Consider the following 14,744-nt stretch of genomic DNA (forward strand, 5'->3'; position numbering starts at 1 on the left):
ACTTAACCTTTGGATGCCTCAGTCTCCCCGTCTGTAAAATGGCGATAAAATAGGACCACCCCGTGGGGTTGTTGTAAAGTTTAACAAGTTAACACTAGTACAGTGTTTTAGCACTGTGCCAGGCACATGAAGACGAAAGCACCCACTGTGTTTTTCACCTGTGTGAATATCCTACCCCACATCTTGTTCCTTCTCTTCTGAGAAGCCCTGGACCCAACCATCAGAACTCTAGGTGATCTCTTCCTTTCTGGAATCTGTGGCAAATTCTGGGACTTCAGTCACAGCATTGTATCTTAGGGAAAATCTTTTCCTCTTATTGTCTTGTTGAGGAAACAGTCTCAAAGATAAAATGGCAGAACTGGGACTTGAACTCAGAGTGCAAAGCAACGGAATCAGGACTTGAACCCAGTACTTTTCTGACTCTAAAATTAGCACCGTTTCCAATGTACTACATTCGTAGCATTGTATACCTTTCTATCCCATTATGGTAGGCACTGTATATGCCTTGGAAAAAGAATGTTAAAAGTATTCATCATGGTGATATTTGTAATTGCAAAAAAAAAAAAAATGAGATGTTGGTTTGACCAAATTTCAACAGATTCCTTTACCTTATGACTTTCTAATATGCTAATTTGTACTGTGAATCTGAAATTGGGAGATTTGGCACATGCAGTTTCATATATTGATTTGTCCTTAGACCCTTTTCCTGAGTGGTGCTTGTTAGTGTCTCACAACCAGTGTTCCATGGAACATGGTTTGGGGAATGCAGCCCTGTTCTCCAGAGGCTCCCCCTCTAGCCCCGCAGACTTGTCAGTTCATTGAAGTTCACCTTTGCTTCTGCCACAGTGATGCTGGCAGGCTGGGACAAGCCAGCAGGAGGCGAAAGCAGAGTTTATTGAAGAGAGAGAGCAGATACAGATGGACCATCCAGGAGACTTGGAAAGGAAAGGAGCAGGAATCTCTTTTTCTGCGGGGTCTGCGGGTTTTTGTTAAGGACAGTGGTCTGGTGTCCCTGTCCTCTCAGGCATCCAGGAACTGGTTAGAACAAAGACGAGGACCCAGGTGTTATTCCTTGGAGCCAGGGGGCCTTGACAGTGGTCTGGAATATGCAGATGATAGCTTCCTCTGGTCATTCTCACCTGGTCCTTCCTTAGATGTTATCTATTCTAGAGAAATCCATTAGCTCCTTGCCCCTTACAAGGAGGACATATGCTGTTTGCCTCACAAGGCATGTCTAAAGTGGAGTAGGAGTGCAGATCCTAACAAGAATAGAACCCAAAAAGAAGCAAAGGAAAAAGAACAGCTTTTTCTCTCGTGGGGTCCCTTCTGTTTCCCTGTCTCAGCACACGACAAGTGCTGTGCCGGTGACCGACCTTCCCAGGGCCAGTCCTGGGGATTCTCTCCAGCAACGCTCTCGCTTTATCTCATCAGCATCTGACTCTGCTCTGCTGTGGGAGTGCCTGGCTTGTCACATCTGCATTGGGGTTTGCAGAGGCAAGACGGTTGGGGGACACTGGCTTCAGGAAGGTGCTGGGTAGTCACCGGAGGTGGAGGTCAAGGTATTGTGGTTTGCACATGCCTCGAGCTGTCTCAGGCAAGCGGTACACGTTTCAGACCCACAGGTCCGTGAGGTTTGGTCTGAAGGAGCGTGCCTTGAGTCTCGGTGCTCAGGCCTTTGGGTGTGCACCGGCCTTGGTTGCTGTCGCTGAGCAAGTGGTCAGTGGGGAAAGCCCCGCTAAGATGTACCAGCCAGCACAGAGTCGCTGGCAGCTAGGCAGGGGCACGGCTGCTCCGGCCTGGGGAATGCAGGGGGAGTACACTACCAGTGAGCCTTCACCGGGAGCTACCAGGCCCGGCCCTGCTTCAAGGGCTTTGCAGCCAGCAACTCACTTTGACCTCCTAATGGCCTTGTGCCATGAGCCCAGGACACTCACAAACACAGTGTCGTTACTTGCTCAAGGTCACACATCTGGGAAGTGGCAGTGCTGGGGTTTAACGAGAAGCCATGCTGTGGGGCGCCTGGGTGGCTCAGTCGGTTAAGCGTCTGCCTTCCGCCCAGGTCATGGTCTCAGGGTCCTGGGGTCGAGTCCTGCGGCAGGCTCTGCGCTCAGCGGGGAGTCTGCTTCTCCCTCTGCCCTCCCCCTGCTCCTGCATGCACATGCTCTCTATCTCTCTCATTCTCTCTCTCTCTCAAATAAATAAATAAAATCTTTAAAAAGAAAGAAAGAGAAAGAGAAAGAAGAAAAAAGAAGGAAAGAAAGGAAGGAAGGAAGGAAGGAAGGAAGAAAGAAAGGAAGAAAGAAAGAAAAGCGTGCTGTTGACCACTGTGCCTCATGAGCCCTCAAGGGGTCTGAGGAGGTCGGAAAGGAAGAACAGACCAGGAAGAGGCACCAGGACGGAAGTCAGGAAGGACCTGGAAGCAATGGCAGCTCTGCAGATGGGGGGGCGCCTGCTCTCCTCTCTTCTTACCTCTCCTTGTCTGGTGGGACCAGTGCCCTCGGGCCTTGAATGTGACTAGCTCTCACCAGGGCCTTGCCCGGTGGCTCCTTGAGGCCTCTGCTGGGAGGGGCGAGTTCCAGGGAGAGGCCTGTGGGCTAGCGAAGGAGGCACTGGGGCAGAAGGGACGCCTGAGGCACACTCCTTCTAGAGACATGAGAGCAGGAGACCAACAGGCTCCCTGGTTTTACTGGGAAGAAACCAAGCCAATGTCCCTAGACCGAGATACAGCCGGGCCTGCTGCCTCTGGGAGGCGGCTCGGGTCCCCACTGGTAGCACCAGGAGCCCCCAGCCCCTTTGGTGTCCCTGCACAGAGCTTTCTGCCCTGAGTACCCAAAATGGGCTTGTGCTTTCTCGACAAGTCTGAGTTTCTAACAGCCAGGAGCTTGGCCTCTGTCCCGTGCAGGCCCTGCCTCCTAGGCCTCTCAGAAATGTTTGAGGAAGGGGCTGGCCATGGGGCTTTGCAGTACCAGCTTCTCTGTGATAATCTTTCCTCACTCCCTTAAAACATAAATGGCCGGTGCTCCTGGTCTGGGGACAGTGATGAAGGAGGCTGCCGGGAGAGTGTAGGGCATGTCCCGTGGACATCGTGGGAGAAGCGTGCTGACGGCTGCACTGGGCAGAGGGCAGGGTGGCCGAAGGGGGAAGGAACATGGGTTTAAATCCCAGGCTGGGAGGCCCGAGACAGAGAACGCCACCGCTGGGCACTGTTCCATCAGGAGAACTAGCCCTCGCTGGCGTCCAGAGCCCGAGCACCCCCTCCCAGCCATGGGCAGAGAGGAGATGAGGAGAGGCCAGGCCAACACAGCGAAACTGAACCTGGAGGGCCTGGCTCTGCAGCCGCGGACCGGTTCTGCAGCCCTCCTCATGCACCGGCAGGTGGGAGGCTAGGGGTGCACAGCTGCCCGCGAGGCGGGCGAGGGGTGACATGATCAGTTACCTGATATCCTTTCCTCCTTCGGCGTGCCCCTTGGCTTCTCCAAGAGAGCACCTGTTCCCTTGTACCGGAGTCACCCCGAGGCCCAAATCACCGCTCCTTCCTCCTCCTGGCACTGCCGCCCCGCACCCCCTCCCACTCAAAAGTCCGAGAGAGCCGCTTTTCTCCGCAGCTATAAAGCTCTTTGTGCGATTCAAGTAATTCCCACTAAAGTAATTCATTCTTTTCTGAATGGCCCATAGGCTTGATCCTTCCGCGGTGCATTTGCATTTCAGCTGGAGAGTTTGTACAAGCAGAATTAAGCATTAATTGGGAGAATGAGGGAGCAATTATTTTGGGGGGGTGGACTTTCCCAGGCCCTTCCCTGCCCTCCCCTTGGCTCCTCCCCGCAGTGCCCACTCCCCCGCACCGGGCAGGGAGGGGTGCGGCGGGGATGAGAAGGAGGGATCCCTGAGGCAGGAGGAAGGTGGAACAGCATCGGATCCCAGACGGTTCTGTGTTCTCTGTCCGCTGACAGTTTTTATGGTGGGACTTACAAGAGTCAGCTTTTTACTTCCCCAAGGTTTGTTCTATGATTACTGATTTCCTAGCAACAACACTTCACAGCACCCAAAGACAAAGAAAGTGGTCATGTCAGACAGCCTTCTACATGGAATAGACTCAGCTTTCTAAAATGCACCACATGGTTCTCAGTCTCTCGCTTTGCCACAGGCTGGTGGATGCCTCGTGGGGTGGGGGGGCTGGCATGGGGGACCGCGCACGGTCTGGCTGGCCCCTGAGGGCCCCGCCCCACCCTGAAACACCCCCATCACCCTGCATTAAAGATGCATTTTCAGGTGTTAATAATTCATGGTAATGTTAATTTATCATGATTTCACATAACATTCTATAATGGAAAAGGCCCCAGGGGACCGGATGGTAGAGGAGATTGAGGAGCGGAGAATGAAAGAAGTGAGATGTCAGTGGGGGGCGTAGGAGGAATAAGCACCCCTCAAGCTGTGTCCATCTTCCCAGGACACGGGGTTGGGGGGGAGGTTCTTGGGCTGCAGGAGGCAGGTTTATAGTCCTGCCCCCGCGAGAGAGAGAGAGAGAGAGAGAGAGAGAGAGAGTGTGTGTGTGTGTGTCCAGGGGTAGCACCTGACCTTTAGGTGAGCCCCCAGCCCTCAAAGTGCCACTCCATGGCCTGGCTTCATGTTCACACACACATCACCATGCTTGACACCCCCCACCCCCCCACCCCCCCACCCCCCCACCCCCGGCAAAGGACGCGAAGCACCAGGGCCAAAGGTGTGGAATGCGGGCAAGGGGTGGGAGACGACCACCCCAGGGCACTCGAGGGGAGGGATCTTTCTGCTTTCCGGCCTGGGTTTGGTTCCTTACAAGCCACCTTGGCCTGGTTCCCAGGTCCCCCCAGCACACGCTCACGGGTTTTTCTTGTTGCTGTCCTAGGTGTGTGTGGCTGCTGTGGCGCTCTACGGCCCAGGTACAAAAGGCTGGTTGACAACATCTTCCCAGAGGATCCCGAGGTGGGTCACACCTCTGCCGGGCATCGCCTCCCACCGTCTCACCCTGCCCAGGGCAGCAGGGGGAAAGCGCGGTCTCCCGGGCCCCTCACCCGTGGGCCCGCTCAGACTCCTATCAGTGGGGAGAGGCAGCCAGGGGCCTGTAGGCTGCAGAGATCTGGATCTGTCTGGAGTCAGGATCTGCAGGGGGCTCGGGAAATTGGTTTTGGCACGCTGTGGGCCTTTGCCATACCACTGCGACATCTTTCTCCCTCGTGTCTCTGAGCGATGGTTCCTAGAACTGCTAACTCTCTTGGTGGTACTCTTTCCCTGCTGTTTCGCGTGAGCACTGCCCTTCTTGGGTTTTGGCTCAGGAGCCCAGGTCTTCTCTGTGGCTCTCTCTGGCATTTGCCAGGTGTCTGGGTGTGTGCACGCAGGAGGCCTGGCTTCTCGGCTTCCAGGCCGCCACTCCCTGCTCAGGCTGCATTACGGGTTGTGTGGTTTTGGAAATGTGAGGATCTGATATTCTTGACTTGCTCTCTGGAAATCAATGATGTCTTCTTGATGGACAGTTGAAGGGCCACATTTCCAGCATCCTCTGGAGAATTCCCTAATTGCTGCTGAGCTGCTTTCTCTTCCTGTTCACGTCTTGGTGCTAGATATCGAACACATTTTAATTCTGAGTTGCTTTCAGTGAAGCCTTGTCATTCTCACACACACACACATACACACACGTATACACACCTATACACATGTGCATATATATACATTCATGTATATATACATGTACATATATATCCACATACATACATATATAATATATACATTTATACCACTATTCTAGTTTACAGCTGGCACACTATGGGCTAAGCTATGTGTTCCTGGGAGGCAGGAACCATGTTTTAATCATCTCTGTATCCCTGACCCCACATGGGGGGTTTGTCACATACATAATGGAACTCTGCAAAATGATGGTTAAATTGACATATTATTTACCTTTAGACTTGAACCCTTCTAGCCATGGAATGGTCATGGTGAGACATGATGGCCTGTCTTTTACAGGATGGCCTGGTGAAGACCAACATGGAGAAGCTGACCTTCTACGCCCTCTCAGCTCCAGAGAAGCTGGACCGAATTGGCGCCTACCTCTCTGAGAGGCTCATCCGTGATGTGGGTCGTCATCGCTATGGGTAAGAGTGTGAGAAAGTGAGAGAGACACTTTCAGAAGTGATGTTATATTTTTAGGGCAAAACACAGGGTCCCTTTATGAAAATGATAGTAGCCTTAGTCATTGAACAGACAGGGAAAACGGAGACTGGGCCTGAGGGAGGGTTGCATGTGTTCTTCAAATGGCAGGTAAAATTTGATGCCGTTGCCAAGATGCAGGAAGAAGGGGACGTTGGCTTCCTAGGAGCACCTCTTTTAGCATCCATTTTCCCCTTGTGTCTCTATCCAGAAGCGCTCACCCACAGTCTAGGGCCTTGAAAAGTTGGTCTAGGGGCGCCTGGGTGGCTCAGATGGTTAACTGTCTGCCTTCAGCTCAGGTCATGATCCCAGGGTCCTGGGATCAAGCCCCACATCAGGCTCCCTGCTCAGCGGGGAGCCTGCTTCTCCCCCTCCCTCTGCTTCTCCCCCTGCTCGTGTTCTCTCTCTCTCTCTCTGTATCTCCGTGTCTCGAATGAATAAATTAAAAAATCTTTAAAAAAAAAAAAGAAAAGTTGGTCTAGTCTAGAATCTGCCATTATTCTCATCAAACCAAGCAACTTACAGTCTTAAAAAGCAAGGAAGGGGGGACATCTGGGTGGCTCAGTCGGTTAAGTGTCCGACTCTTGATTTTGGCTCAGGTCATGATCTCAGGGTCATGAGATCAAGCCTCACGTCGGGCTCTGTGCTGGACACAGAGCCTGCTTGGGATTCTCTTTCTCCCTCTCCCTCTGCTCCACCCACCTCTCTCTCTAATTAAAAAAAAAGAAAAATCAAACAATAAATATTAAAAAAAAAGCAGAGAGGAACCATCTACATTCTAGTGAGAAGATTTTAATTTGTCCATTAAAAATACACATAAATGAAATATTTATCAATCTTCTGAGAGAGAAAGGACTTGCTATGTTTAGTAAAGAAAAGAAATCTTAAATGAAAATGACTGATCAATAGATTTAACTGTTTGAAAATTTAAATATTTTGATGTCAAAAAAGAAGCCATCAAAATTTAAAAGACAACCAAAAAGAAGTGTTTTGAAAGAATAAGACAAAAGATTCAAACTCACATATTAGTAGCATATAACAAATGGTGGGGCTGGAGTGGGGACCTGAGTCACTAAAAACTGTGAAGCCAGGGCCCCAAATAACCAATACACAGAAAGAGGAAGGAGAAATAATGATAGTCAATAAACTTATAATCAAAGATGTGGCTTGAAATACTAAGATACCATCTTCACTTAACAAACTGATAAAAAAAAAAGTATTTCCAGTACTAACCAAGGAATGGCAACATGAGGGGCGGTTTCATACTTTTCTAGAATAAGTGCAAATTGATTGAACCTTTTTAGACCATGATTTTGAAATATAAGTCAAGTCTTCAAAAACATTTATGCCCTTTGATCCAGTAAATTCTTTTTCTATTTTTCTATCCCAAGAAATCAATCTTAAATATAAACTAGCTTTACACACAGAGATGTTCATTAGAGTGTTTTTTATAATAATGAAATAGTGGAAATTAATGTCCAATAAGAGAAAAACAGTTCAGTGAATTATGATGTTTCTCACTTGGTGAAATGTTATCTATTCAATAGAAAGTATGTTTATAAACATGCTTTCCCCATAATAATAAAAATGCCTTAAGTAAATGAAAAATAGAATATGTAATTACATATGCAGTGTTTTACAATCAAGTTAAAAAATAAACAACAAATATCAATGCCTAGAAAATATAGTAAAAACAAATATGCCATAAATGCTAAGAGTGCTCATTTTTTGAGCAGTGTGGTTGGGTTTTTGTGTGTGCGGGCCTGCTGCGTTTGCTGCCCTACCCACACCCCAATTTGGAGCAAAGCTGAATATAAGAGAACCCAAAGGCATCCTTGGCGGCATTGCTGATGGGGCGAGGGCGGCGTAGATCTAGGGCAATTGTTCCCAAGTCCTGTTGCTTCTGTTCTCCATACATCCATCCTGTACTTTCCTCTGCTTCTTCCTTTCTCCTGCGGCAGACTCCAGATTATGGCAACATTAGAAATGCTCTCCCTGCTTCGTCTGTCCCGTTCTGGTCCTTCCAGACAGGTACTGCTGGCTATGACCTTCAGAACACAGATCTGGCTCCTTTAGAATAAAATCCAAGCTCCTCAGCTTGACTCCTACAACCTAACCCCTAACTCACCAGGCTCCCCCAGCCATGCCCGCCACACCTGCAGTGCCTACTCTAGATCCACTCCAGACGGACCCCTGGCTCTCTGAGCCTCACGCCTCTGGGGCAGTGCTGTCTCCCCTCGATCCCCATCATGGCAGCCCTACCACCTGCCAGGCTCCCTTCCTCCTGGTGAGGAAGCTGGAGAGAGCACTGGAGTGAAAAGGTTTGCATTGTGCTGATAAGGTGTAGACCTCCCACCTCTGCAGGACCCACCCGCAAATCTGAAATCAAGCCATCCCTAGGAGTAACAGTAAGACTGGAAACAATACATTTCTATCATCATTTTATAAAATAAAATTAGGTTACATGCTCAATAAAGAGGGCATAAATATACTGTACATGCTGATTATATAAATCGCCTTGACATATTGTAAAGCGTGCTCAAGCAAGTAAAAATGACTTCATCCTAGATTGAACCTAAAACTAATATGCTAGCAATAACATTAAACATTTAATACTAATTTTATCTGCCCTCTTTGCAGTGATGGTTCTCTCGATAAAAATGTCCTATAGCCAACAGAGCCAATTAGAATCATCCCACTGCCCTTAGAACTGCAATTCAAAATTGGTATCATTCTGTTAAAAATAGTCCTCGCAGCATCTAAGTATTTAAAGCCTTGAAGGCCTCACTGGAAGCTTTAATCATAAACATTTGGAGAAGAAAAGTCTGTTAGATCTGATCTCCTATTCTCTCTCCTTGCCCGCCCCATCTTGCCCTGCGCAGGGCTATGCACATCATTATTATATTCCTTGTCATTAGTAGCTTCCTGATGGCAGCTTTGGAAGCACAAAATATTCGCATGCAGACAAGTCTGAGGGGCTGTGTCTCCCTGTCATCGTGCAGGTGTCTGTATTTATGGTTTGATTATATGGACATGAACTTGGTGGTTGGCCTTTATCTGTGTTTAGCATCAGGGATGATAACCAAATATGGACAGAGAGAGGCTAAGGTGTGAATTCCGAGGTACCGTTCATTGACGCGAACTATGTTGGGCAGAGATGTGCGAAGGAGCAAAAAGTGAGATTTCCTCCTATTTTTCTCCTTCTTTGTGCATTTTCCTTCCAGTTCAGCCCAACTTCTAGAACACCTTAGAAACTGGGGAGCAAGGGGGCTACTGAGAGTGCTTCACGAGACTCAGGGTCAGTTGGCCGTGACCACGGAGCTCTGACCACGTACAGAGTGCTGGATTGTATTCTGTCAGGTTCCCCAGTGCCTGGAGCCCTGGAGGGTCGTGATGCCCAAGCCAAAGAAGGATGGGCTACTCCCTGAGGAGCGTGGCCCCAGAGCTGATTTGGCGGGCCTCCTAAGAGACACACATTTCCCAGAAGGAGCCTGAACGTGGTCAGAGGATGGTGCTGACCCTGCAGGCAGAGATATTGCAGATTTGTACTAGAAAAGGAGGTTCATTCTTCCCTTCCCTCGGCTGAGGTCAGCCCCGACTTCTGAGTTCCCAGAAGTTTCTGTCCAGGAGTGGGGCTGACCAAGTACCTTCCAACTGCCTAGAATAAGAGGCTCTTTGTCAAGGCGACTGAGCTTTGAGTGATTCTTGGGCAGTGACTGGGCTTGCTAAAGCTGTCCCCGCTCTCCAGCCTGCTGGTCTTCATCTCTGACTTAGCCTTTCCTCTCCAACCCGCCCTGTTCCCAGGCTCTATACGCCTGCTCCTCCTTTCCTGGAGCTCAGGGCCTCTTGACTGAGCCCAAGGTGTTCAAGCAGAACCAGCTGCCTATTCTAGACGTCGGTAGGAGACACTTCTTGCCTCATTCCCTGTGTGTTTTCCTCAGTTGTTACAACTCTCCTCCTGCCTTGGCCGTTGTCCCTGAGTCCCTGTTGTTATCACCTGTCAGGTGTCCTCTCTTGGTGTCGGTTGCTGCCCGTGAACCTGATTCTATCCCAGATTCCTTGGGTTCCGCCTTCCCCACCTGCTGGGAGCCCCTACAAGGACATCCAGCCCTTGGTTGTCACCTGCTGCTGTCGTCTGTACCTGCTCTTGCCCTTCCCCCTTGGGCCCTGCGCCAGGCTAGTCCTCACCAGCTCCTTCCCGCCGCATCCTGCTCCTAGTACTCAGGCCAGCTCAGTTTCCCAGGCCTATTACTACACTGGACTCCTTCCAGGACACGGAGCCCAGATCAGATTTCTGCTGAGACCAACCCATCTGGCCCTGGTCCTGTTGAGCAGTCGTCATCCTGAGAAGCCCACACTCCATTCTCCTTGAGAGTATGGGCCCAACTACAGGACCTACCCGGGGAGGTTATGGCAAGGCAGGACCAACACAGAGAGCGTCTCACCTTCTAAGATACTTGGAAAAATTCAAGTTCATAATTACAATCCTTCCATCCTTCGTATTGGGGCCCAACATGGGGAAGAAAGAACAGCATATTCAAAGAAGTAGGCCTTAAACTTCTTGACTTTTCAGTTTCTCTTTCTACCATAATTTTCACTTCCCATCAAAATTTCCACTCCTGGTTAGTAGCCAATTGCTTTTTATTTTATTTTTTTATTCATTCAGTCATTTTGTTAGCAAAAGATGGTTTTTCCTTATTAGGATTTTCGGGGATTTTTTTTTTTTTTTTTACAGGAAAAGGAAAAAGCAGCGGTCTAAACTCTGGAATTTGGGAAGCCTTCTAGTTTCTTCTCTTGCCAAACCCCACCCCGCCTCTTCCTTTCCCTCATTTAAACTCTGTGAACTAAAGGTGAAGCCCTTCATACATAAGATGCTGGGGATGATTCATGAGAGAAGAGAATTCTATTCTGCCTGCCCCCATTTCCCACCCGCTGTGTTTGGTTGCCCGAAGGTGGCCCGGTTTGTCTGCAAGGAAAGTGTGTCTCCTTTGGAAGGGCCCCAGCCAGGCTGCCTCCCCAAGGAGTCCAGGTTTCCTGGACTGTGACGATGATGGCCTCTGAAAAGCAAGGCCAGCACCACCCCCCACTCATCCCCACCCCACCACAGCAGGGACTGGGGGGCTCCTGTTTGCTCCCGGAACTCAGAGACCCAAGGCTGGCTTTGTATTTGAAAGACATTCTGTAGATAAGAGCATGACCTGATCCCTTTGTAAACATGTCCAGAGATGACTATTTAATAGTGCTTAATAATATTAAGGTCTTTTGCTACTTGCTTTTGACTTGGAGGCATTAACCTGATTCCTCAGCACCTCTGTTAGGTTTGGGAGTTCTCTGCCCACTTGACCTGTCCTGCATTTCTGTGTATCAAGAAGGACTCTTCTAGTCCACATGGTTTGGCTTAACAAGTAGAAGGATCAACACCCCGGAATGGGCACGGGAGCGCACTCACGAGTCCGTGGAGTCTTGTGATGCTCTCCCCCTCACAGGGTAGAATCCCTTCCATCTCCTCTTCACCTTCCTATGAGGTCGGTTGCTGATTTGCTTTGGATTGCTCAGGATTTGCTTTTATTTGCGCCATTGGGTTTCCAAAGTGCTCCTAAACCTGATTATTAGGTATCTGGCTTATTTGTGTAAAAATACCGTGGCTCCAGCCATATGGAAGGGGTTTTGTTCCAGCCTGGCGATGTGGGCTCTGCACCGTGAGGGTCGTCCAGGGACTTCCATGCCTGGGACTCCAGTTGTTACCACTCCTCAACCTCAGGAAGAGGGGAAGAGAGGGCACGGAGGCCAGTCCTGTCTTCCAAGCAAGTGATGCCAACATTGTTCACCTCACTTTCCCTCATTTTAATGGCAACATTTTAGTCACGTGGCCTCAGCTAGCAGCAAGAGGTCTGGAAACTAATCCCCATGAGCAGCCACAAGCCCCCCTAAAATTCCAAATTATGAGGGAAAAGGAGGGAAAGAGATTCCAGGGGAGACCTCCAGCATTCTGCCTTAGAAACCTAACTCCCTACAGAAAATTACAAAGATTTCAACTAGAATGATGTTGGACAGATTTGCAGCAGCTTCTTCATTAGAAGTTAAGCGATAACCTTTTCTAATGAACATCTACTCTGTTTTATTTTTCTTTAGACAGAGAGTGGGGGGAGGGGCAGAGGCAGAGGGAGAGAGAGAATCTTAAGCAGGCTGCCCGCACAGCATGGAGCCCAACGCGGGGCTTGATCTCACAACCCTGAGATCATGAGCTGAACTGAAATCAAGAGTCAGATGCTCAACCGACTGAGACATCCAGGCACCCCTATTCCGTTTTCTTTAGCGTGCAAGTGCCTTGTAAGTGGGGCATGTACCCTTCTTGGTGTACCTCATCTGACCACACGCTTGTGTGGCCACCGTGGAACACATGTCGGGTTTGGGCTCAGACATGCACTCCTAATTCTCAGTAGGAATTTGATTCGTGGCATTTTTTCTTGGGATTCAAGAGAGGCATTGAAGAAGACAACCACCAGCCAGAATCATCAGGGGTTGCCCTGCGAAGGCTAGTTTGGGAAGAATTGGATATTTTTAGCATGGGGAAGAGAAGAGCAAGAAAAATGGGATTGCTCTTTTCAAGCAGTTGAAGGACAGGCAGGTAGAAGGTGTAGCCCTGTTTTTTACTGCTCCCAAAAGTAGAATTGTGAATAAAGGACAAAGTTATTAGGGTTTAGCTTGAAATATGAAGAAGTTTTTATTTAGTTGTCAAGAAATGGGATGAGCTGACCTACCTAGTACGCTCATCATTGGGTGCTGCATATTTCCTGGTTTCTGAAGGTATTCACTCAGGATTTAGGCTTTAGAAGGAAAAAGTAGTTAGGGCCTCAGAATCATCTTCATTAGGAAAAAATAATAATTTTATTCCGTGTTTATCTTATCCTCCATGAGGTACAGATGCTTCCTAGGTATGGTATGTGTCACTTAAATATGGTAATACCATCAACCATGTTGTGTGATGATCTTAGGACTTCCGAGGTCTTCAAATGCAATACCTGCAGGTTTTATATTCCTTAACCTTTGCAGTTGACTGGTCCCCAGGCCCATCTCAGATTCTTCATAAACGTTCTTCCTAAAGCTCTTCTCTTCCTCCCCACTAGAGCCATCTCTCTCCTTCTTTGGAACTCTGTAGGATGGCCTCCATGATTTTCTTGTAGTGTTTCTTATCTTCCCTTTACAGATATCCCTTTACAGATATCCCTTTACAGACACCTTTACAGGAGACATCTGTGTTTTTATCTTGTCCATGTAACTCTAGGCTCCTTGAGTTGAAGGCCTTCTTCCTCCTTACACCCCTGCACTAAGACAGAGTATTTCCCCCGTGGGTGCTCAACAAATACTTGACCTCAGATTGAGTAATTCTTTGATCTCACTGGGTTTGGGTTCAGAATTTGCTCTTCTGAGCATCAATCCTTTCTGCTTGTATCCACTCATGAGATGGTACACCTCGTCTGTCCTCATGTTCTTCATCTATAGAATGAGTGGCTGGGGAGAGCTGGTCTCCAGGCTGGTTCCTGCTGATTCTTGGTGCTGGGCTGGAGTGGGCACTAGCTGGAATGGCTGTCTAGACATCAACAGCCTGTTGGAAGAGCCTCATCACCCAGATGCTGGCCAGGTGGTCACTATGCTGATTGTCCCAGTCATGCAATGAGGGTGGAACGGGCGTGAGACCCAGTGATGGTATTGCTTTCCCCAGGTACGTGTGCATTGCCATGGAGGCCCTGGACCAATTGCTCATGGCCTGCCATTGCCAGAGCATCAACCTCTTCGTGGAGAGTTTCCTCAAGATGGTGGCCAAGCTGCTGGAGTCGGAGAAGCCCAACCTGCAGATCCTTGGCACCAACTCGGTAAGGAGCCACCTGGGGGCTGGGGGAGTGGGAGCTGGGGAGGATGGGGGTGGAGGTGGGCATGGAGGCCGTCTAGGTCAGCCTTGCTATAATCCATTCTTATTTGGTTTCTGACCCTAAGTATAACTCACCTCTTATCTTCGAGTCCCTCTTTGCGTGAATAAAGGGCTATCTGGTTTTTTAACTTAAATAAATATATAGCAAACAAAATAAATTTTAAAGATAAAATTCACCATAGTAAAGCATATGATTCAGTAGTTTTTTAATATATTCACAAAGTTGTGCAACCAGTGCCACGATCTACCGAATTTATCTTTAGACTGGTGATCTTCAAACGTTTTTTTAGTCATGGATTTTTTTTTTCCCCCTGAAATAATTTTAAGTGGGGCCCCAATGGATATAAAAATAGATGGAAAGGGAGCCATTCCTTTGAGGGCGGGGGGTGTCCCGTGCCCTCACAGCTTGGCCCCGACTCCATGGGGCACACTTTGAAAGCTGTCCAGCTAGTGCTTCTCTCAAAGAACCGCAGGACAGAGGCATCAGATAAGTGGAAAGATCACGGGGAAGCAGGAAACAGGGCGTCTGGCTTAGTTCTGCCCTCGCCCCGCCAGCTGACCTTGAGTGGGCTATCCTTTATGGACCTGTCTTTCCATCCATAACGGGAGGCGACTGAGCTTGCTCCAAGCTCTG

The 14,744-nt window shown here is 48.9% G+C and overlaps 1 protein-coding gene across 5 annotated transcripts in view; it reads left to right on the forward strand.

Annotated features, from left to right (window-relative positions):
* EFR3B (EFR3 homolog B) overlaps nucleotides 1-14,744 on the forward strand; it is an 88,411-nt gene that overhangs the window by 31,420 nt on the left and 42,247 nt on the right. For 4 of the 5 annotated variants that reach the window (XM_027622825.1, XM_027622828.1, XM_027622829.1 and 1 more), the window contains exons 2-4: nucleotides 4,883-4,959; nucleotides 5,998-6,125; nucleotides 13,904-14,054. In XM_027622825.1, coding sequence (XP_027478626.1) covers nucleotides 4,883-4,959; nucleotides 5,998-6,125; nucleotides 13,904-14,054 — 356 coding nt within the window. The remainder of the gene's footprint in view (nucleotides 1-4,882; nucleotides 4,960-5,997; nucleotides 6,126-13,903; nucleotides 14,055-14,744) is intronic. The other variant, XM_027622830.1, reaches the window with a different exon arrangement.

This window comes from Zalophus californianus, chromosome 8 (genome assembly GCF_009762305.2).
Source record: "Zalophus californianus isolate mZalCal1 chromosome 8, mZalCal1.pri.v2, whole genome shotgun sequence".
In the NCBI taxonomy this organism is placed as follows: domain Eukaryota; kingdom Metazoa; phylum Chordata; class Mammalia; order Carnivora; family Otariidae; genus Zalophus; species Zalophus californianus.